This window comes from Salmo salar, chromosome 14, assembly GCF_965601325.2.
Source record: "Salmo salar chromosome 14, fSalSal1, whole genome shotgun sequence".
In the NCBI taxonomy this organism is placed as follows: Eukaryota; Metazoa; Chordata; class Actinopteri; order Salmoniformes; family Salmonidae; genus Salmo; species Salmo salar.
This window is the reverse complement of record NC_138304.1, coordinates 73,994,132-74,018,979: the sequence shown is the minus strand read 5'-3', so window position 1 is coordinate 74,018,979 and position 24,848 is coordinate 73,994,132. Positions and strand designations below refer to the sequence as shown.

Here is a 24,848-nt window from a genome sequence, read left to right as displayed (position 1 = left end):
CCTGAGCCAACTCCCCATGCTTACTGGAGGCAGCGCAGTACTGGTCAGGCACCGTGTTATGCGGTTAAGCGCACGGTGTCTCCAGTGCGCGTTCATAGCCCGGTGCGCTATAGGCCAGCCCCCCGCAAGTGCCATGCGAGTGCAGGCATCGAGCCAGGACGGATTGTGCCAGCTCAGCGCGTCTGGTCTCCGGTGCGCCTTTTCGGTCCAGGTTATCCTGCACCGGCTCTGCGCACTGTGTCTCCAGGGCGCTGGGAGGGTCCAGTTCGCCCAATACCTGCGCTCCGCCTGTGCCGGGCCAAAGTGGGCATTCAGCCTGGAGTGTGGGTAAAGAGCCTTCGTACCAGAACTCCAGTGCTCCCCCACAGCCCGGTTTATCCTGTGCCTCCTCCGCGGACCAGGCCTCCAGTGGGTCCCCCATCCTGGTCAAGCCTGTGCCTCCTCCACGGACCAGGCCTCCAGTGGGTCTCCCCAGCCCGCCAGTCCGGAGCCGCCAGAGCCGCCCGCCAGTCCGGAGCCGCCAGAGCCGCCCGCCAGTCCGGAGCCGCCAGAGCCGCCCGCCAGTCCGGAGCCGCCAGAGCCGCCCGCCTGTCCGGAACCGCCAGAGCCGCCCGCCAGCCTGGTGAGTCCTGTGCCTGCGCCCAGGGCCAGGCCTCCTTCATGTCTCCCCAGCCTGGTGAATCCTGGGCCGGAGCCGCCAGAGCCACCCGCCAGCCCGGAGCCGCCGGAGCCACCCGCCAGCCCGGAGCCGCCCACCAGCCCGGAGCCACCGGAGCCGCCCGCCAGCCCGGAGCCGCCAGGGTCGCCCGCCAGGCGGGCGCAGTCAGGGTCGCCCACCAGTCCTCCGGCGCGGCCAGGGGCGCCACCTAAGTGGGCGACGCCGAGGGTGGAGCGGAGGCCACTTCCCGCACCTGAGCCGCCGCCGTAAGAAGGCCCACCCGGACCCTCCCCTTCACCTTTGGGGGGGGGGGGTACTGTAACGCCCTGGCCATAGAGGGGTTTTTAGTTCTCTATTTTGGTTAGGCCAAAGTGTTACATGGGTGGGCGTTCTGTTTATTTTTCTATGTTGGTTTGTTTCTTTGGTTGGCCGTGTGTGGAACAGCTGTAGATTGTTGTTGCTGATTGAGAGTCATACATAGGCAGCCTGTTTTTCCTTTGGGGTTTGTGGGTGATTATTTTCTGTTTAGTTTTGTACCTAGCAGAACTGTAGGCTGTCGTTCATTTTCGTGTTTTGTTTAAAGTGTTTCTATTCATTAAATATGAACACTCACCACGCTGCGCTTTGGTCCCCTACTTCCACAGACGACGGTCGTTACACTTGTATGATCTAAATTGACACCATCTCTCTTTTCATATTTGTGCAAATCTTTCTAAAACAGAAAATGGACACAATTCAATGGATATCAAATCAACAAAGAGGTAAGAATTTGTAGGCTGTAAGAATATGTTGAAGGCTAGCTGTATTGGGTGCAGATGACTGATCTGCTCCCTTTTGTGTCTGTCTGCAGGTATACAGATGAGGAGGCATAAAAAGGTATGTTAATTGGTATTGGTATGTTATGCAGATCACATGCACCATCCTCCTCCCTTTCCTCTTCAATGAGTATCCCATAGGCCTCTACATTATAGACAAGGTATGTGTATGAAAACCATTATCAAAACAGTTCTTTTAAATTCCCATTTACCACAAAAACCAAGGTATGAGTACTGTCGTGTACATGTTTAATTAAACATCTGTATAATAAAAAATTGGATTCACAGACTTCACCCTCCCTACACCTCTGATGAATATAACAGGAAACATGTTTGATCACCATGCACTGCAAAATCATTCTGGCTGTGGATACGGAGAACATCAACATCAACACGCCAGAGGATATACTCATTGGACTTGTTATGAAACATAAGCAATATGTATAAATGCATACACTACACTGACAATAACATTCATCAGTTGACATGATTAACCTTGTGTGCATTTGAGTAGTCGGTATGATCCCCTCTGTAGAGTTCATTTATACACGTCTATAAAATATTCATAAAACACTTATAAAAATGGTCTAAAACACATGGTAAATACTGGTATGCTGCAGAGGGTTACCTGCCCTTTTGAGGAGGTGACTGGTGATGCAGAAGTGCCAAAGGAAAGTGCCTGTGTATTTGCTCAAAGTCAATAAACAGCATGGCTTAGATTAAAAGGATGCTGTGCCGTGTTTGTGTATAACGAGAGGAACCAGGGTAAATGCGACACACAGGAAGTAACGGAGCTTGGAATGAACACGTGTGAAACGGAACATCAGATATATTTGTGCTATTGGTATCGACAGGTTCACAATATTTTCAAACCAGTTTTTTCGGAGCTTTTCATTGACAGAACGACGAATTCTCTCAATAAAAATCCACATGACTCAAAGTAGTTCCAAAACAGAAGATTAATAAGATTGACCTCCCCGATGGACAAAGCACGTAACCGGTCATGTCTTTCTGTGGTATTGGATCTACTTTTTGAGAAACAAATTGAAGTCCTCTCATTAACCTGGCCTACTTTCACATTTAGGACCTTCTACCCTTTAATAAATCGTCATTGGGCATTTCTTTCCATCAGCCTAATGGTGCCTGAACCAACCTTACAGATCAGCTACCTCCCTGAATGATGCAACACGGAATGCATATCAATATTGTGCGGTGGTGGCGTTTGCTACATAAGCAGGGTTGCGTGTGTTATAGCGCATAAAAACACAATTGTGTAGTAATTTATCCTACAGTGTGCAGTGGTTTTCGTCTCTCCATTGCTATAGAATACTATGGGTGATGTTGTAGTAACATCATATCCAATGGGAGCAGTGGTTTGAGTCCCTGGTTTGGGCTTCAGGTCCTACGGGGGAGCAGTCAAAGACTGAAGGGGTTCTTTGCATAATAAAGTTTGAGTTCACAGGAGTCCAAGAGTCACTGCCGGTGAGTGTTGAGCCCTGTCCCGCCGGTCTTTCTCGCGCTTCCCCTTCATGCTTAGACTCATGGATATCTGAAATGTTAGAGAAACACTTTAGTCATGTTTTCCACCACATAATAATGAAGTCATCACACTACACACAATGTAATACACATACACTGACTATACCAAACATTAGGAACACATTCCTAATATTGAGTTGCACCTTAAAAATCCTTCTTTAACCGTCTCCTCCCCTTTATTTACACTGATTGAAGTGGATTTAACAAGTGACATCAATAAGTGATCATAGCTTTCACCTGGATTCACCTGGTCATTCTATGTCAAGAGCAAGTGTGTTTTGTATACTCAGGGTATGGAGAGGTAGAGGTATATATTTTTTATACTAATGGTGGGTTCACCTCATAATCTACACAATCTGCACATAGCTCTGTGGCAATCAGCCATATTCACTACATCATTTAGTGTGCACAAAGCGCCATCTACTGTATCTAAATATCACTACATCTACATACCACAAAACATTGTGTTATTATTGGAAGTGTAGTACACAATTATCGGAAGAGTATATTCAGCTTCTGCTTAATATACGTTCTAAAGTATCCCACTTAAATCTGTAGTATGCATTATTATGCATTCGTGTGTTTCAAGTGTGTATTCAGTACATGTATTTTAACGTGTGTGTGTGACCCACCTCCTGAGTGTGTGTATGTGTGCGTCCTATAACGTCGGTGGTACCTCTCATAGGAGTTGGCCCAGCTGGTGCACGGTCAAGCCCAGGGCAAGCAGCAAACATGGAGGAGCTGTCCTGGAGCCCTGTACAAACCAATACACAACAGCAACGTAAGTCCATCTCAACCGTCATAAAATAACAACCGTCCTCCACAGGAGAAAATAAACGATAACCAGAGAGTTAGAAACTGAGGAGCGGCAAGGTGACCAGACGAGAACTGAGTAAGACTCGATCACTGCCACCAATGTCCACCACTGCCATGGACATCCCAAAAGTTGTTAAACTGAAAGATTCAATGGAATTTCTTGTGGGAGAGATGAATGGTTCAAGTCTGTTATATAAATACAGTATGCTTTTGTCTGGCTAGAAGGCAATAATTACAGCTGCCTTCTAACATTTCGACAGTTATGTGAATGTGTTAGCATGTACTGTATATGTGTATAATACATTACTATATATACTATATCTATTCTGTATATTGTCTAGTCTGCATCTTCAGCATTAACTCTATATGAACGTGCAATGTTCAAATAATTTAACACACACCAGCTAAAGATATGGTGTAGCATTGTTACTTAACCTCAGTGTTATATGTACACACTCCTTGACATTTCCTGGAAAGGATCTGAAGGAATCTTGAGCAAGTGAGTTTGAAACCCCCCCCCCCCCCCCCACTATGATTCACCACATGGCCATCCAGCACTCTATTGTTACACAGACAAGGGAGAGCTTCTATCTAAACATGAATTCCAATGATTAGTGTTTGTTTAACTGGCGAAGACTAAACCCTCCTAGAGTTTACGCTCATGGTTGGGAAGTTTTGGACAAATCCTAAAGTGTTTGTTGATGATGGACTTGAGTTTGAGATAAAAAAGCAGATGGGGCTTTCAGACAGACCCGTATTGATAATAGGATACACCTGTTGAGATATTGACTAAGCCACTGAAATGTACTGAGTTTGTACTTTTAAAATAAGCACTCAAAGCAGTATTTATCAGATGTCATCACTAAGTTGAATTGTCTTTTCCAGAGAAAGTATGCGTAATTACCGTTTTGGTAAAGCTATCCACTCATTTTTAAATACAACTAGGCTAACTTAACAAAAGTGTCAGTTTGTTCTTGCTGTCAGTTAAGAATTGAATTTAGAAATGCTGTCTATTTTAAAATAACTGAAAACACTTACAACTGTAGTGGAAGTAGCAGCAGGAGAAGTGGCTCCAAAATTGCTCTGATTCCTAGTACATTTATTGTTCCAAATAAACCCATCTGTCTTAAATCTCTCCAGTGTTGGTTTGTCTCTGAGTAATCCACACACCCACGCAAAACACAAGTAAACTTCCACAAGCTTGGAACAGAAGGTCAGCGTTACATGGTGTTCTCAGGACAGAGGAATGTGGTTTTGGTTTAAGCCTCCATCTTAAAAGATATATTCATCAAAGGTGAACTTTATACACAATAGACCATTTGAGAAGAACAGGCACTGTTACAGTGTCTGGGAGATAAAAAGGAGCCTCATCAGACACAAACGACTGCAGCAACATGATGGGATACCTTCGCTATGCTGCTGTCTGTGGTCGACATAGTGGTCGACATAGTGGTCGACATAGTGGTCGAGAAGGTCGTGTCTTCCTCTTCCCCCTCATAAAACTCCTCTTCACTTGCTCTTAGAAACTTGTCCAGGTCCTCAGTACTAGCGTTGCCTAGTGAACAACACATTTTGTGAGGTACTTTCCAGTACTTAGTTCAAATAATTAAACAAACAATGAAGCAGATTAAATGATTTTGTACAAAACAGGGGGATAAAAACATCCGTCAAAACAATTCAAAAGTTGAGGTGTTTTAACATACTGAAAAAGACGTATTCAAAGGTGGCGTTGTAGTCGTAGTCCGGTGTCGGTGTTGCGTCACCGTAGTCATAATATACAGTTTGGCCTGTAGGGATGGAGTAGAAACAGAAGGTTATGGCAACGCAGTGAGACAATAGCAGATTGTGTTTGGGTCCAAAAAACAACAAATAAAAAGCTTCTGACAAAAATCAAGGTCAAAGATGAGGGGAAAGCTGACCCACAATGTTTTGTTTTCCATGTGCTGTCTGGCACACAGCTAGCATCAACATAGCTTAAAGAGATGGCACACTAAATGCATAGTTTATCAGATATTTTCAGACCTAAAAAGTGGTCTAATGTCAAGAGGAGTCCCAAGCCATCGGTTGTATAGATACAGCAATATTCCTCAATTCCAAAATAATAGGAAAGATGGGCACTAAATAAAATCAGGAAATTAGACAGGGCCTATCTTATATTGATTTAGAGTTGAGGCATATAGCTGTATCTACAGTATACAACCGATAGGTTGGGACTTCAGAGGTCTGAGCATGTCTCGCAAAGATGAACTTTATAGTAATTTATCACTTAAGAGGCCATATGGACAGTTCAACCCCCCCACCAAATAAAACAATTTAATAAAAAGGAGAAATAGATAATGGTGCCAAATCTCCTAAATCTCAGTAAACTTTCAAATTGGTTAATCCATCTCGCCTTCTGTTTAAATTCACTGAGCTCTTTCATCGTCAAGCATTATTAAAGTATTTTTTTTATCAGTATTTACAGACACCCCATTAACACTCCTTAAATGATGTGATTAACCTTTATATTCTGAATAATCTAATGGTCTGTAAAGATCCAGCAGAGGCTGTTGAACGTTAACGGCAGTCTTAATCATTTACTATGATAAATGGATGTAGAGTCCAGTGCTAAACAAAGCTGATCGACTCAAGAACAGAAGCTGACTCAAGGGAAATCATGCATAGTTTTGGCACGCGAGTGGGGGGTGTCCATGAATTGTGCCTGGCCTACAAAGCAGTGGCATGTATTCATGGAAGCCAAGGGAAGCCAGGCTACCTCCCCAAAAAGTCTCTCTGTGTTTCATAAATGTCCTTCAATTCTCAAGAGGCTGAATGTATTTTACCGAGCGAGCATCCAAGCAAACGAAATAGCGCCCCACTGTATGTATAGCCCATCTATGCTGTCTGGTCAGAAAGAGTATGTTCTTGTCGCCACCTGTATCGTTGAATGCAAGGGAAGCCAGCAAGCATTTGGTTTGGCCTCCCTTGATAAAAAAAATGATAGAAAATCAGAATTGAGCTAAACTGAGTGAGCTCAGCTGTGAATGGTCCTGGCGCACCAAAAAAATAAATAAAAAAATAAAAAATAAATCATAATTAAAAAAAAAGTGTCAAGGGTAGCCAGTTTGGATTTGGCTTCAAACCAATCACATCGCATTAAACAGAAAATTAATTGTTGCATCCCGTTGTGCTCCGGTTGCTAGCTAGATAAAATCGTGACTTTACTAAATTAGATGGATGGATGGAGAAAGGGATTTGGACTTGTGGTTTTACTTAATTCCCCATTCTGGCCAATGATTATAACGCCGATTCTGATCCAACCATAAATTCATACATCGTGCACCTGGACTGAGAGGATGGAAGTTCAACATGTAGTTAGATGTAGTTGGCTGGCTAATGTTAACAAGTTGGCCTGGCGCATCATTGCCCATGAAAGGAAGTTAGGCTAGCGAGCAAGCATTTTGACCAGGTAGCCTAGGACAACACTAACTAAATGATTTGATGATGTTGAAATGGTGCTGGAATAGTGGAGGCAGCTCCTGTTTTCTTTGTGACTTGCGGTAACTCTCTGTTGTTCTAAATCAATAGTTGTTTAGTAGTCTGAAGATGTCAAAAACATTAACTTACTCGACCATGCTGTAGGTCTTGTAACTGTTTGTTATATACAATATGCTATGTGTACTTCACCAGACAGATGTTGCTCTCCGGTTTTATGATGAAGAAAGGTGCAGTTGAATTTATTCTGCCGCTGTGTCTTCTTATTGTCTCGGCCTTGCAGTAGGAAGGCATATATATATATATAAATAAATAAATAAATAAATAAAACACAGTCACAAGGCATATGAACTAATAGGTTATAGAGCAAACAACACCATTATCACAACACATAGGTTGTAATATGGCTTTTTTCTTGGGTGGGCTTGGCTTCTCCAGAGATTTTACCCACGCACTGTTACTGCAACAAAGATGTTTCTGTGAGGAAAATATATCTCTGTCACGATAAGTCCTAAATATACTGGGTAGTGAATGCCATCTCACGAGTTGTAAGTATTTCTGGATAACAGCGTCTGCTAAATTGCTAAAATGAAAATGTAAAATCTCTGCATCATTTACAATTAAAAGCAGTGGTTTCCAAATGTTCTACCCTTTTCCCCCAACAAGTTAGAAGCCTCAACAAATATGCCTCGTATTGTTCTACAGTGCCCTTTCATTTCCAACACATTTTCCTTTTATTATCGAACAGCGAGGAGATTTTGATAGGAGGTAAAGCGGTAATATGAGACTGATATATCACCCATACACACCTTGTACGTTAGTCAGCAGATGTTTGGCTGACTGTGAAATGGGCAGAGTTGCACAGGACTAAACCAGGAAATGAGAGGTAAGCTCCTCCAAACCAATCAAAATCAGCGCAGCACTTAGTTCTGACAGCTGTTGCTCAAACTTAATTTAGAACAGCTTATCTGGTAAGGCAATATTTGAGACAAACTCGGGTTATTAAGGTGGGTCAGCTAAATCAATAAAGAAGCAACAACAATAGCTACAGCAAAGCTGGTTCTGTCAGACAATCATGATGGTGGATACAGGTGGCAAAAGGGTTACAGCAAGTCAGATTTTATTTGGACAGCACTGATGTCACTCAAGGAAATGATGTTCTACCCCAATATAAGTAAATGACAATTGTTTTGTTAGCATATCCATCAGTTAGTAATTTCACTGAAACTAACTTCCTTAAGCATCTAAGTCTAAATGTACTCAAGAGAATCAGTAATCCTCTCTATAACAGCATTCAAGCTGCAGAACTTCCATTCAGTCACCTGAGACCTTACTAATGGGTGGACATCAGGGAGAGACGATGGCAGCCACGGTACATCATCGTCATTAAATAGTTTGGAAAGTCACATCACTTAGGCCATGCGAACCAGGGCTGGAGTCCAGGAAAAGAGGACATGATATGGGAGACCTCAGGTCAGGGGTCACCCTGCCTACCCACTACAGGGCTCTGGTGGTTTTTGGTCCATAGAACTCACAGAAGCTCTGGACCCTGCACTTTGGACCGGAAGTTCTGAAGAACAGAGGATGGGAACTAAACTGACCCCAAGAGCCCACTTCCTTATCCCAAAAAAATGCCTATATAAATAGGGATCCATCAGTTGCACGTGATTCATTTATAGTTCCAGGATGTATCACAACCGGCTGTGATTGGGAGTCCCACAGGGCGGCACACAATTGGCCCAGCGTCGTCCGGGTTTGGCTGGGGTAGGCCGTCATTGTAAATAACAATTTGTTCTTAACTGACTTGCCTAGTTAAATAAAAATTAAATAAAATGAATATACAGATGTATTAGTCTAGAGCATTTCCCAAGGATAATATATTGTATGTGTCTGCCTCAGTTGAAATAACAGACTCCCTGCTTTTTTCAAGATGTGTTAAAATGCCCTCAAAGTCAGTGAGACTCATCATGATCATCTGGGTGGACTAGTTTATCATTTTATTGTGCCCATCTCCCTCCTCATTCCAGTTTCACATGCCCCAAACTTCCTCCTGCTTCAGTTCGGTCTACTTGAGCGGAGCCCAATAAATCCTGTACCAGTCCCGCTCTCTGATCATCTGTTTCTGGTGGAGTCATAAAGGCTGCCTTGAAGTAGAAGAGATGGCCTACACATATTACAATGCCTGATGGGAAGGGTCAGTGCAAAATGATAAGATACATGTGGTCAATGTTACTACCAGAGAACTTTCAGATGGGCTTTGATTCTAGCTTCTCATTTCAATTTTTATTTATTCCTTTAACCCAGAGATGAACTGTACTCCTTAGCTTGTGGCAGTCTGCCATCATGACTTCAGATACACAATCCCATTCTCTTTCAACACGCCACAACTGGCAATGGAGTGCTACGTGGAAGAAAACACCAATGCACTTGTATCGGCATTGTGTGGGCAGCTGTGGGCAGCTTAGAAAAAAAAACTGTTGAAACTTGGGTCAAAGCTAACTACGTTGAAACTCACATGCACCATTAATGAGGCAATGTGTGTGCTCCTGTCCTCTATATCTTCCTGTCCTTGATCACCACATAATGCTTGTGTGTCAGTCTCCTCTCAGGACCGAGATTCATGCTACCTCTATGAAAGTCAATTAAAATAAAAACGCCCTCATACACAACAGTGAATGACACAAACCTTTTATACTGAGTGTAAGTGGATCTGTTCTTCCTTTGAGAAGACAGGCTGCTTGTCTTAACACTGTCCACCAGTTTAGGAGGAAAAGGTTCCATTGTGGTCACAGTATGTGCTGCACAGGGAAGGAACTGTAGGAAGGGAATCTCAATCCCATTGCTTTGCATCCTGAAGATTCAGCTGATTCCAATAGTGGGCTCTGATACCAAACTAAATACATGTTCAGAATACCAACCACATCACATGCTAAGCCCGTAGGGGAAACGGTATTAGCAAACCGACACTAACGCCAGCCATATAAGCAAACTGGGGTTAGGTGTTGAATGACTGTTTTCGAACACCCTATCGAAAAGGAGTGGTCCTTTCTTGTCTATCTCCAACAAGGAACATTAATGAAGTCATGGCCCAAGTCGAGCTTGTCCAAACACTGTCAAAACGTTGCCTGGCATGAAACATTGGGAGCCAACAAAAAAATGATTTTTTTCCCCCATACATCCACGGATGAGCCAGTCACACTTCAAATGCAATGTAGGCTATGGGATGGTAGCTAGCTAAGTGTACAGACGCAATCCACACAACACAAATACTTTCTCCAAGCTTGCTAACCACTGTAGCTAGTATTGAAATTATAATTAAATCACAACTGATTAGTTCGTTTCCATGAAACTACTGCCTGTGTTAGCTGCCGAGTTAGTGCAGTGTCCTTAGCTAGCTAGTGTAGTGTCGCTAGCTAGCTATGTTGTGCTAGCTAGTGACTATGCTAACGTTAGCTAGCTAGCTAGCGAAACCTTTGGCTATGGACTGGCACTCAGAGTATGGGATTATAGACAGTGAATTAAATTGTTTCTTCGTCATTTAGGTAGTTATCTAGCTATTGCCATCTGGCTAGTATCAACATAAGCAATTCGCACAAATATCCATTGCCAAACAACGCTACTGCACCTTCTGGTTTGGAGTATTTTAACAAGGCTGAGTGGCTGACGACTTCCAAGGTCTTTGCTGTGTGAACACGAAAGAGATCGACTGCCAACACTGTTCAGAGGTGCTAAGTACTGTCCGCAGGCAAACATTTGAGCTACCAGTGTGTTTGCTTAAAGATTTTCTCCAGCTATTTTTTTACTTTTCCTGTTAGAAAGTGATACCCCAAGTAAAATACAGTACACTCACTAAAGGGTAAAAAAATATATGTTTTGTGCAAAATAGTGCTTTTTAGACAACTGCAAACTTCCCTACTAGTGAGCATTTCTCCTTTGTCAAGAAAATCCATCCACCTGACAAGTGTGGCATATCAAGAAGCTGATTAAACAGCATGATCATTACACAGGTGCACCTTGTGCTGGGGGCAATAAAAGGCCACATTTTTTTTTGAAGTTTTGTAAAGCAACACAATACCACAGTGTGCAATTGGCATGCTGACTGCAGCAATGTCCACTAAAGCTGTTGCCAGATAATTAATTAAAACTTCTTAGGGCTAGGCCCCTTTTTTCTTCACTTCCTGTCTGAATGACGTGCCCAAAGTAAACAGGCCCTGAAGCCAGGATATGCATATAATTGGTACCATTGGAAAGAAAACACTTTGAAGTTTGTGGAAATGTTAAAATAATGTAGGAGAATATAACACAATAGATGTGGTAGGAGAAAATCCAAAGAACAACCAACCTGAGAGACCACCCTCTTAGATATGCAAGAGAAAGGTCATATTTAGAATTAGCTGGACGCAATTCCTATGGCTCCCAGCAGTCTATGTTCAATGTTTCAGGCTTGTAACTTCAAAAACGAATAAGAAATATCAGTTTTAGCAGAAGGACACGGTCTTGGAAATTTGTGTTTGCGCGCACCCTGAAGAAATTACGCACCTGCTAAAATCGGTTTCCTATTGAACATACTTCTTTCCGTAAGAAATATTATAGTTTGATTACATTTTAGGGTATCTGTGGAGTAGATAGAAATGCATTTTGACTTGTTTAAACAAAGTTTAGGGGTAGATTTTCAGATTCCTTTCTCTGCATGTTGAACGAGTGGATTACTCAAATCGATGGTGCCAAATAAAGACTTTTTGGGATATAAAGAAGGATTTTATCTAACAAAATGACACTACATGTTACAGCTGGGACCCTTTGGATGACATTTCAGAGGAACATTTTCAAAAAGTAAGTGAATATTTAATTGTTATTTGAGAATGTATGAAACCTGTGCCAGTGGAAAAATATTTTGATGTGGGGCGCCGTCCTCGCTGTAATAGCTACTGTAAATCGGACAGTGCAGTTAGATTAACAAGTATTTAAGCTTTCAGCCGATATAAGACACATATGTACATAAATGTTTAAAATCCGTATTATTTAAGATTTATTTGAATTGCGCGCCCCCCAGTTTCACTGGAAGTTATCCCGCTAGCGGGACCCCTAGCCCTAAGAAGTTTTTAAACATAAATTTCTCTACCATAAGCTGCCTCCAACGTAATTTTAGAGAATTTGGCAGTACATCCAACCGGCCTCAACCTCAGACCACGCGTAAACATGCCAGCCCAGGACCTCTACATATGGCTTCTTCACCTGAGGGATTGTCTAAAATCAGCCACCTGGATAGCTGATAAAACTGTGGGTTTGCACAACAGAAGAATTTCTGCACAAACTGTCTCAAGGAAGCTCATCTGCATGCTCATCAGCGTCTTGACCTGACTGAAGTTCAGATTCGTAGCTCACCTTCGAATCCCGATTTCAACCGTACGGGACGTGTATGGCGTTGTGTTGGCGAGCGGTTAGCTGATGTCATCGTTGTGAACAGAGTGCCCCATGGTGGCGGTGGGGTTATGGTATGGGCAGGCATAAGCTACGGACAACGAACACAATTGCATTTTATCGATGGCAATTTGAATGCACAGAAATACCGTGACGAGATCCCAAGGACCATTGTCTTGCCATTCATCCGCCACCATCACCTCATGTTTCAGCATGATAATGCACTGCCCCATCTCGTAAGGACCTGTACACAATTCCTGGAAGCTGAAAATGTCCCAGTTCTTCCATGGCTTAAATACTCACGTGTCACCCATTCAGCAAGTTTGGGATGCTCTGGATTGACGTGTATGACAGCGTGTTCCAGTTCCCGCCAATATCCAGCAACTTCACACAGCCATCGAAGAGGAGTGGGACAAGATTCCACAGGCCACAAGCAACAGCCTGATCAACTCTATGTGAAGGAGATGTGTCGCGCTGCATGAGGCAAATGGTGGTCACACCACATACTGACTGGTTTTCTGATCCACTCCCCTACCTTTTTTAATGGTATCTGTGACCAACAGATACATATCTGTATTCCCAGTCTTGTGAAATCCATAGATCAGGGCCTCATGAATTTTTTGAATTGACTGATTCCCTTATATAAACTGTAACTCAGTAAAATCTTTGAAATTGTTGCATTTATATTTTTGTTCAGTGTAAATCACGTGTTAAATGAGGTGGAAGGTGAAAATGAGATGAGGTGAAATGAGTAGGACACCCAATACAGCATCACAGCTTTGTTTGGTTTTTAGGTCTATATTTCATCCTCTTGAAATATGTCATTACCACCAAGATTTCCTGAATCTGGGAGGTGGCCCAAGTCAAGGTACATTTATTTTAAGGAGGCTGAACACAGCCTGAACATTGCAAAGCACGGACAAAATAATCTCAAAGAAATTTGAGACAGGCAAACAGGGTTAGCGTGACATAAAATGTGGCCTCATTCGCTCTAATTATGATTCATCAAATATTTTAAAAAAAATGTCAAGTCCCTGTCGGTACAATCCCAGAAGTGGAAGTTGCCAACCCTCTTGAAAAAAAAAAAAAAACTATCTACACTGTGTACTTTTGAGATTTCAAAACAAAAAGGCAACCATCAAGCAACACATCATGCCATTCGTCATCATTAAGAAGAGTAGCATCTGGTAATGTCGGTCATAAGCATTCATTTATTCAGATATTTCCTTATTTAATTAGATTGCCATTTTTTGTTAAATGTGATGCACAAGTTGCACATGTTTTTCATTCAGAATTGGAACGCGTCCACCACTGCTACCTGATGGACGGAGTGTTTGACAGGCACTTCGCAAACATATACTGAAAACAATCAAGCTTCCCACTCACTGTCTGAAAGCCAATGTGGCCCATGGTGGGACAGGGGGGTTAGAGGGAGAGAAGGAGGATGCTGGCTGGGAACTGCAGCGGGATTACATCGCCGGGTGATTGTTCTGCCCCCAGGCCTTGAGAGAGGAACATGGTTGCGTACGGCTTGGTTCACTGGCTTGTGTGTTTTCAGACTTTCCCATACTTTGAAGCGTTTTAGCTGAGTAGACTTAGATCAAGTATATTTGTATGGAAAGTCAGACCAATTAACTGGATTTGTAAATCTGATAGTCAGCAATGCCTCAGCCCACTATTATCCTGTAACTACAATTGTGAAACAATTGTGCAAGTCTGGCAAAACTTTCAGGGGAAAAACTTTCCACTTTGTGTTAACTTTAGAAAATGATCTTGCAGAAAGTTCCCAGTCTTAAAATTCACCGAAATACGCAACCCACTGGGCACAGACGTCAATTCAAAGTCTATTCCATGCTGGTTCAATGTAATTTAGTTGAAATGATGTGGAAACAATGTTGATTCAACCAGTGTGTGCCCAGTGGGAAAGCTCTGACACCTGCCCCCCTCAGAACTCCCCTCAATGTTCTAGATCACCCAATAATACACTCACACACACTAACACACCTGCCTGTCTCTATCAGAGGTCAATCCAAACAAATACACATGCCACAGGTCTTCAACCCTTACATTCCGGTTTTTCATGGTACTCAATCTCCCCACAGATAAACACCCTGCCTATTGCAGTACTCACCGCAGCAGAGAGGTAGCAACAGCAGCACTCCAGTCAAGCAGACAAAGAGAAGGCGGTAGTGGGTTAGCCTGTGCATGTTGCTCCAGAAAGAGATAATGTGAGTGTGTGAGGAAGTGATTAGACTCCAAACTGGGCTCTGAATGAATGTGGTGTGTGTGTGTGGGAGAGAGAGGGAAGGGGGTGAGGGGTGGGGGAAGAGGGAAAAGAGGGAGGTGGCAGAAGAGGGGAACTCTCCTTTGTCTCAATGTGTCTCTCAATGTGCCAAGGAGTGTAAACCAAACACACCCCAAAAATGTCAATGGCACACAAAGTGGCTGTGATCTGGATTAAGGGGAGGTGCACTGATTCTGGATCCATCATGGCTTTTTAACACTGATGGGTTAAGGTTGGGATTACTGTAAATTCATTTGATTTTCAGTCAGTGACTAGTGACCACTTTTTACAAACTGTTTGGGATTATATTTGGATGATTCTAGGTTCTAAAGGTCTGGGTTCTAAAGGACACGGAGTGGTGGTAAATTGTCAAGACAGCGAGTCCACTAAATGAACTCCAGTACACAAGGCACTGAAATGGAGCTGCAAACTTTGGGATGAGAAAATGCATTTCACAATTAGTGAAAAGGTTACCGGGTGGCGAGAAATAGTATTCTGTCTTTCTTATATATTACACAATAAATTCATATACATTCCAATTGAACATGATGATTAGATAACATAGGATAACAGTGCATATATTCATGCATATTTTACCTATGTTCAAATTGTGCCTCTAAAAAGCCATTGTTGTTTGGACAGCTCATCTCCTGTGAACCAGCCAGTAAAGACACAGGCAACTACTCTTTCCCTATTGTATCTGTTGTAGAGAAAATGCTCTTTTCCAAATGCCAGATGTTTTTGCGTTTTACATAGAAGGTGGGGGTTTCGACCGCCCCCATCCTCCCCAGTCAGCAGGGGGTCGGGGAGTAAGATATATTTAAGCCAGTCACCTAAATGGTCCCACGGTCCTGTTCACAGCCGGTAGTGCTTATAGTAACAAGAGAAACCAGGCCAACTCTCACTGAGTCATAGAGCTGTTCCAAAGAACATCTCTTGATCAGAGTTTGGGTTGGTCTCTCAGTTCCTTAAACTCTCACTCTTTCCGTGCTCCCTCAACGCTTGCGGCCTGTATTCTTCTTGTGAACAAACAGCCAAACCCTGAATGTCTCGTTTGTTTCCCACCGAGTTGGCAAGGGCGAGTCCAGCAGCCTGGCAAAGCTTTTCACAAGTGTCCTATTTTTTCCCGTCCCATTTGTTATTTCTTTGCACAGAGAGACACCTTTTAATGGAATGGCCCACTGCCAGGGGCAAATGGTATGAACAGAGCATGCACAAATGTGCCATTCTCCAAGTCTCCAGTTTCAGGACTGCAGGATGGCTGGGGGAGAGTGAGAGTGACATCCCTGACCTGAGCATTAACAAAGGGGCGCGTATAGGCATGTACACAATTCACACTGCTCAACACCCTGACGGATAGATATGTGACAGTAGCGGGGGAAGTGTGGAGTGGTTTTGAAAACAGCCATGGTCAGGACAGGGGGTTGGCAGGGATGCCCAACATGCACAGGCAGTGTTCAATGAAGTGGACAAAACTCTGTACAAGGCCTTGTTTTGGGTCTAGTTTTGTGGTTGTCACAGTGTCAGATTTGCAGGCTGACATACACATTCCAAGAAATCTCATTTAGTCATATGGCTGGTCAGCATCATGCAAGAGGGTGTACTTATTTTGAGCAGATGTAACCTAGCCCAGTTTGCAGTGTCACCTAGCCCAGTTTGCAGTGCTATTCACCAATAACGTACACATATGAAAGGCAGATAAGAGGACCCCTGCAGGCCAACGAATGGTAGTTTAATGATGTGTTTGGATAGCAGGTCAAGCATGCGTTATAGACAGGTCTGAGATGTTATTTCCTTTCTGGGGATTCCCTGTTGGCACTATCTACTGTGTGTTGATAGATAGTCCTATGGACACTCTGGAAAACAAACAGGGCATTGCTCTAGGAATGGACTTTTTGAGGGCATTGAAAGTTCAACAATATGATCAAAGTTCTTAGAGACTTGGATCATATGCATTCTTAAATGCATTATACACAACATTCAACCCCCTCCCCCCCACACACATTAATTATCAAAACAAAACCCTGAAGACTGAGTCAGCGTTTAACGCTGTGTTCTCTCCCACAGAAAAACTTGTGTGGGTGCGAGGGAATCATACAGGATTTGTCTGTGGGAGAGTCCAGAAGATAGGGCTCCAGAGGGCCCCTTAAGGCGGGGGGCTGTGTTGGATCCGTTGTGCTTGCAGAGGGTCCAACCCAGCGGGAGAACACATTTGTGAACGTTGACCATTGGACATTTGAATGGAATCTGGGCACGGTTCCAGCAACTGTTTTCCATATGTGCACTGATCCATCATGGTTTCTCACTCATCTCCTCGTAGAAATCATCCCAAATCTCTTTATCTACATGACAGAGCACTGAGCCTATAATACAGTGCATTTGGAAAGTATTCAGACCCCTTGACTTTTCCCACATTTTGTGACGTTACAGCCAGATTCTAAAATGTATTAAATTGTTTTTCCCCCTCATCAATCTACACACAATACCTCATAATGACAAAGCAAAAACTGGAATATCACATTTACATAAGTATTCAGACCCTTTACTCAGTACTTTGTTGAAGCACCTTTGGCAGCGATTACAGCCTTGAGTCTTCTTGGGTATGACACTAAAAGCTTGGCACACCTGTATATAGTTTCTCCCATTCTTCTCTGAAGATCCTCTCAAGCTCTGTCAGGTTGGATTGGGAGCATCGCTGCACAGCTATTTTCAGGTCTCGCCAGAGATGTTAGATCGGGTTCAAGTCCAGGCTCTGGCTGGGCCACTCAAGGACATTCAGAGACTTGTCCTGAAGCCACTCCTGCGTTATCTTGGCTGTGTGCTTAGGGTCGTTGTCCTGTTGGAAGGTGAACCTTCACCCCAGTCTGAGCGCTCCGGAACAGGTTTTCATCAAGGATCCCTTTGTACATTGCTGTGTTCATCTTTGCCTCAATCCTGACTAGTCTCCCAGTCCCTGCCACTGAAAAACATCCCCACAGCATGATGTTGCCACCACCATAAGGATGTTGCCAGGTTTCCTCTTGATGTGACGCTTGGCATTCAAGCCAAAGAGTTCAGTCTTGGTTTCATCAGACCAGAGAATCTTGTTTCTCATGGTCTGAGAGTCCTTTAGGTGCCTTTTGACAAACTCCAAGCATGCTGTCATGTGCCTTTTACTGAGGAGTGGCTTCCGTCTGGCCACTCTACCATAAAGGCCTGATTGGTGGAGTGCTGCAGAGATGGTTGTCCTTCTGGAAGGTTCTCCCATCTCCACAGAGGACCACTGGAGCTCTGTCAGAGTGACCATTGGGTTCTTGGTCACCTCCCTGACCAAGGCCCTTCTCCACCGATTGCTCAGTTTGGCAGGTGGCCAGCTCTAGGAAGAGTTTTGGCGGTTCCAAACTTCTTCCATTTAAGAATTATGGAGAAACATTTAAAGGATGATCAATGGAAACAGGATGCACCTGAGCTCAATTTCGAAATCTCATAGCAAAGGGTCTGAACACTTATTTAAATAAGTTATTTCTGTTTTCTAAAAAACTGTTTTCACTTTGTCATTATGGGGTAATTTATGTAGATTGATGAGGACATTTTTTATTTAATCCATTTTAGAATAAGGCCGTAACATAATAAAATGTGTGAAAGGGAAGGGGTCGGAATACTTTCCGAATGCACTGTATACCCACAATGGCCCAACTAATAGCCAGGGCTTTTTCAAATGAGACTACAAGGTTTTTTGATACTTAAGAACATAGTAAACAATATTGAACTGTTGAAATGAGATACTAATAAACCTATACTGAGCACTACATTTTTAAGTAAACATATGATTTAGAAAGTCTGTACTGCAGGGTTAAACAGTGCAGATTTGCTATTTTTTTCACAATTAGAGACGGACTATGGCTACTACCATAAAGAAGAAGTCACAAATATCTGCCTCTTTTCTTAGAGCCATGAATACAAATGCGTCACAGATAATAGGGCCTGTTTGCCATCCCCAAGACATCCTCTAAAACTAAAGCTGATGGACAGGGATTTTCACTGGTGATGAGAGTAAATCTAATCAAATCAAATTTGATTGGTCACATACACATTGTTAGCAGATGTTAATGTGAGTGTAGCGAAATGCTTGTGCTTCTAGTTCCGACCGCGCAGTAATATCTAACAAGTAATCTAACAAATTCACAACTACCTTATACACACACAATGTAAGGGGATGGAATAAGAATATGTCCATATAAATATATGGATGTGCGATGGCCGTGCGGCATAGGCAAGATGCAATAGATGGTATAAAATACAGCATATACACTACCGTTCAAAAGTTTGGGGTCACTTAGAAATGTCCTTGTTTTTTAAATAACATCAAATTGATCATAAACAGTATACAGATCACAAACATATACAGTGTAGACATTGTTAATGTTGTAAATGACTATTGTAGCTGGAAACGGCTGATTGTTTTTAATGGAATATCTACATAGGCGTACAGAGGCCCATTATCAGCAACCATCACTCCTGTGTTCCAATGGCACGTTGTGTTAGCTAATCCAAGTTTATCATTTTAAAAGGATAATTGATCATTAGAAAACCCTTTTGCAATTATGTTACAGTACAGGAGAGGGCTGAGAATGCACCCTTGTGGGGCCCCAGTGTTGAGGATCAGCGGGGTGGAGATGTTTCCTACCTTCACCACCTGGGGGCAGCCAGCCAGAAAGTCCAGGACCCAGTTGCCCAGTGCGTGGTCAAGATCCAGGGTCTCAAGCTTAATGATGAGTTTGGAGGGTACTATGGTGTTGAATGCTGAGCTGTAGTCAATGAACAGCATTCTTACGTAGGTATTCCTCTTGTCCAGATGGGATAGGGCAGTGTGTAGTGTGATGGCGATTGCATCGTCTGTAGACCTATTGGGCTGTTAAGCAAATTGGAGTCGGTCTAGGGTATCAGGTAGGGTGGAGGTGATATGATGCTTGACTAGTCTCTCAAAGCACTTCATAATGACAGAAGTGAGTGCGACGGGGCGATGGTAACTGAACTAAATTACTTTCGCTTTCTTGGGAACAGGAACATTGGTGGCCATCTTGAATCATGTCGGGACAGCAGACTGGGATAGGGATTGATTGAATATGTCCGTAAACACACCAGCCAGCTGGTCTGCGCATGCTCTGAGGATGCGGCTAGGGATGCCGTCTGGGCCGGCAGCCTTGCGAGGGTTAACACGTTTAAATGTTTTACTCACGTCGGCCACGGAGAAGAAGAGTCCAGAGTCTTTGGTAGCAGGCTGTGTCGGTGGCACCGTTTTGTCCTCAAAGCATGCAAAGAAGTTGTTTAATTTGTCTGGGAGCAAGACGTCGATGTCCACGACGGGGCTGGTTTTCTTTTTGTAATCCGTGATTGTCTGTAGACCCTGCCACATACGTCTCGTGTTTGAGCTGTTAAATTGCGACTCTATACTGACGCTTTGCTTGTTTGATTGCCTTGCGGAGGGAATAACTACACTGTTTGTATTCAGTCATGTTTCCAGTCGGCTTGCCATGATTAAATGCGGTGGTTAGCCCTTTCAGTTTTGCGCGAATGTATCAATCCACGGTTTCTGGTTAGGAAGGTTTAATAGTCACAGTGGATACAATATCTCCAATGCACTTCCTAACTAACTCACCGAGTCAGTGTATACATCAATGTTATTGTCTGAGGCTACCGGAACATATCCCAGTCCACGTGATCGAAGCAATCTTGAAGCGTGGAATTGGTCAGACTAGCGTTGGATAGACCTAAGCACGGGCACTTCCTGTTTTAGTTTCTGCCTATAGGAGGGGAGCAACAAGATGGCGTCATGGTCAGATTTGCCAAAGGGAGGGCCTTGTATGCATCGCGGAAGTTAGAGTAGCAGTGGTCCAGTATTTTGCTTGAGCGGGTACTACAATCAATGTGCTGGTAGAATTTAGGTAGCCTTGTTCTCAAATTAGCTTTGTTAAAGTCCCCAGCTACAATAAATGCAGCCTCCGGATATATGGTTTCCAGTTTACATAAAGTTCTTTCAGGGCTGTCGAGGTATCTGCATGGGGGGGATATGCACGGCTGTGACAATAACCGAAGAGAATTCTCTTGAGAAATAATGCGGTCGCCATTTCATTGTAAGGAATTCAATGTCAGGTGATCAAAAGGACTTGAGTTCCTGTATGCTGTTATGATTACACCATGAGTCTTTAATCATGAGGCATACACCCCACCTTTTTTCTTACCAGAGAGATATTTGTTTCTGTCGGCGTGACGCATGAAGAACCCTGGTGGCTGTACCGACTGACAACATATCCCGAATGTTACAATCTCTGATGTCTCTCTGGAAGGCAACTCGTGCCCTAATTTCGTCCATCTTGTTGTCTAGAGACTGGACATTGGTGAGTAATATGCTTGGAAGCGGTGGATGGTGTGCTCGCCATCTAAGTCTGACCAGGAGGCCACTTAGTCTGCCTCTCCTGCGGAGACAACGTTGTTTTGGGTCGGCCTGTGGGATTAGATCTAATGTCCAGGGTGGCGGTCGGGAACAAAGGATCCACTTCGGGAAAGTCTTATTCCTGGTTGTAATGTTGGTAAGTTGATGTCGCTCTTACATCCAATAGTTCTTCCCAGCTGTATGTAATAACACTTAATATTTTCTGGGTTAACAATGTATGAAATAATACATAAAAAACAAAATGACTGCATAGTTTCCTAAGAACTTGAAGCGAGGTGACCATCTCTGTCGGCGCCATCTTGCTAATAGCCATCAGACTCATGATCTAGTATACCCAGCGAAGCATAAACACAAAGGAGGTAAGACTCCCGAGTGGCGCAGCGGTCTAAGGTCTCAGTACTAGAGGTGTCACTACAGACCCTGGTTTGATCCCGGGCTGTATCACAACCGGCCCTGATCGGGAGTCCCATAAGGCAGCGCACAATTGGCCCAGCATCGTCCGGGTTAGGGGAGGGTTTGGCCGGGGTAGGCCGTCAATGTAAAATAAGACTTTGTTCTTAACTGACTTGCCTAGTTTAAAAAAAAAGGGAAAAAAAGACAATCATAAGATCCAATGCAGGTAGACTGGAATTTCCCTTCACTTGAACCCTAAGAATTTTGTGTGATCTATACAGATGGGTTCATTTTAAACAACTACATGCATGATTGGAATGCAACTCCTTCCCTTCACTGGAGAACCATTGTTCAGCCATCCCGATCCAAGCCTATCCCCGACATCTGATGTGGGTGGAAGATAAAACTTGGAAATGATTTCCAAATGTTGAGGCAAAGCATTTCAGTCATTACCATGGCAGGCTTACATTTGCAGGCGGTCTAATTCAACAAATCTCGAATCATTTTGTAGACAAAGCTCAATTGCTACAGTATTTTTATAGAAGAGCTAGGTGAGATACAAATCTGATTCAAATGGAATTTGATAGAGGGTTTTGCCCATGGGTATGTTAGGCACTGAAATGTCTGTTCCCATTATTAATCAAAGCTGCCCACGGAGGCAAAGGGCCGAGGCTATGAAGTGGCAGAAAAGCGGGGGACTGGGAGTTGGATGGGGGCCCAGACTCAGGCACCTGCAAGGCTTGTGTCACATAGTATAAACTCTCAAGCACAAGGAGACACCAAACTTGTGATCAATTCTCTGATATGTAGGCTATATCGTTTTTTTAAGAAGTTAAAACATTGTTATGGTAAAGAAAACATTTAATGAATCATAAATGGGCTTGACTGAAACTCCCTTGAGTTAGACCTATTATGCCATTACAGGAGACTAAAGCATATTTTGAGTAGGAGAGTGTTGGGGGAAGCAACTCTGAAAATATACACTGCTCAACAAAAATAAATGGAACACTTAAACAACACAATGTAACTCCAAGTCAATCACACTTCTTTGAATTCAAACTGTCCACTTAGGAAGCAACACTGATTGACAATAAACTTCACATGCTGTTGTGCAATTGGAATAGACAACAGGTGGAAATTATAGGCAATTAGCAAGACACCCCCAATAAAGGAGTGGTTCTGCAGGTGGGGACCACAGACCACTTCTCAGTTCCTATGCTTCCTGGCTGATGTTTTGGTCACTTGAATGCTGGCAGTGCTTTCACTCTAGTGGTAGCATGAGACGGAGTCTACAACCCACACAAGTGGCTCAGGTAGTGCAGCTCATCCAGGATGGCACATCAATGCGAGCTGTGGCAAGGTGGTTTGCTGTGTCTGTCAGCATAGTGTCCAGAGCATGGAGGCGCTACCAGGAGACAGGCCAGTACATCAGGAGACGTGGATGAGGCCGTAGGAGGGCAACAACCCAGCAGCAGGACCGCTACCTCCGCCTTTGTGCAAGGAGGAGCACTGCCAGAGCCCTGCAAAATGACCTCCAGCAGGCCACAAATGTGCATGTGTCTGCACAAACGGTCAGACTCCATGGGGGTGGTATGAGGGCCCGACATCCACAGGTGGGGGTTGTGCTTACAGCCCAACACCGTGCAGGACGTTTAGCATTTGCCAGAGAACACCAAGATTGGCAAATTCGCCACTGGCGCCCTGTGCTCTTCACAGATGAAAGCAGGTTCACACTGAGCACATGTGACAGACGTGACAGAGTCTGGAGACGCCGTGGAGAACGTTCTGCTGCCTGCAACATCCTCCAGCATGACCGGTTTGGCGGTGGGTCAGTCATGGTGTGGGGTGGCATTTCTTTGGGGGGCCGCACAGCCCTCCATGTGCTCGCCAGAGGTAGCCTGACTGCCATTAGGTACCGAGATGAGATCCTCAGACCCCTTGTGAGACCATATGCTGATGCGGTTGGCCCTGGGTTCCTCCTAATGCAAGACAATGCTAGACCTCATGTGGCTGGAGTGTGTCAGCAGTTCCTGCAAGAGGAAGGCATTGATGCTATGGACTGGCCCACCCATTCCCCAGACCTGAATCTAATTAAGCACATCTGGGACATCATGTCTCGCTCCATCCACCAATGCCACGTTGCACCACAGACTGTCCAGGAGTTGGCGGATGCTTTAGTCCAGGTCTGGGAGGAGATCCCTCAGGAGACCATCCGCCACCTCATCAGGAGCATGCCCAGGCATTGTAGGGAGGTCATACAGGCACGTGGAGGCCACACACACACTACTGAGCCTCATTTTGACTTGTTTTAAGGACATTACATCGAAGTTGGATCAGCCTGTAGTGTGGTTTTCCACTTTAATTTTGAGTGCGACTCCAAATCCAGACCTCCATGGGTTGATAAATTGGATTTCCGTTGATTATTTTTGTGTGATTTTGTTGTCAGCACATTCAACTATGTAAAGAAAAAAGTATTTAATAAGATTATTTCATTCATTCAGATCTAGGATGTGTTATTTTAGTGTTCCCTTTATTTTTTTGAGCAGTGTAGTTTACCAGGCTACCAATCACTTCCTGTTGGAAGAAGCTACCCTTTAAAAATATATAGTTTACTTTACTAAAGTTACTTTGAACTACCTTGTGAAAAAAACAACTTTGTACCATATGTCAAATCTGAAATGTCATAGACAACAAATTCCAAGATCAGATCACTTTGGGGTCATATGTTAACAGAATGTGTAATTTAGCCTTTTAAAACACAAAAACGATTTTCAAGTGAGATTCATTCATTGCCTATTTTACCCATATTTTATTTTATTTTAGCCAAAAGATTAGTGTGTAGTTCCAGTAGTTAGCTACCCCACTACATGGCAAAAAATGTAATTACTAGTTGACCTACATGAAGTTCACTACTCCCCAAACACTGAGTAGGACATCATGAAAATCACTGTTGGAAAATACAGTATAATGGTAGGAGATAAAAAGATATTATTGGTGGCTTCTCTAGGAAGAAAG

At 43.6% G+C, this 24,848-nt stretch overlaps 1 protein-coding gene across 3 annotated transcripts in view; it reads right to left on the bottom strand.

Moving 5' to 3' along the window:
* Positions 1-1,705: 1,705 nt before the first annotated feature.
* Positions 1,706-24,848, bottom strand: part of LOC106569899 (uncharacterized) — a 56,800-nt gene continuing 33,657 nt past the window's right edge. Inside the window, exons 1-5 of one of the 3 annotated variants that reach the window (XM_082961185.1) lie at positions 14,855-15,029; positions 5,532-5,615; positions 5,235-5,383; positions 3,645-3,766; positions 1,706-3,022 (exon numbers count right to left, since the gene is read on the bottom strand). In XM_082961185.1, coding sequence (XP_082817311.1) covers positions 3,692-3,766; positions 5,235-5,383; positions 5,532-5,615; positions 14,855-14,930 — 384 coding nt within the window. In that variant the 5' untranslated portion in view covers positions 14,931-15,029 and the 3' untranslated portion in view covers positions 1,706-3,022; positions 3,645-3,691. Of the gene's footprint in view, positions 3,023-3,644; positions 3,767-5,234; positions 5,384-5,531; positions 5,616-14,854; positions 15,030-24,848 lie in introns of those variants that run through there. The other 2 variants (XM_014141615.3, XR_014380421.1) reach the window with 2 other exon arrangements.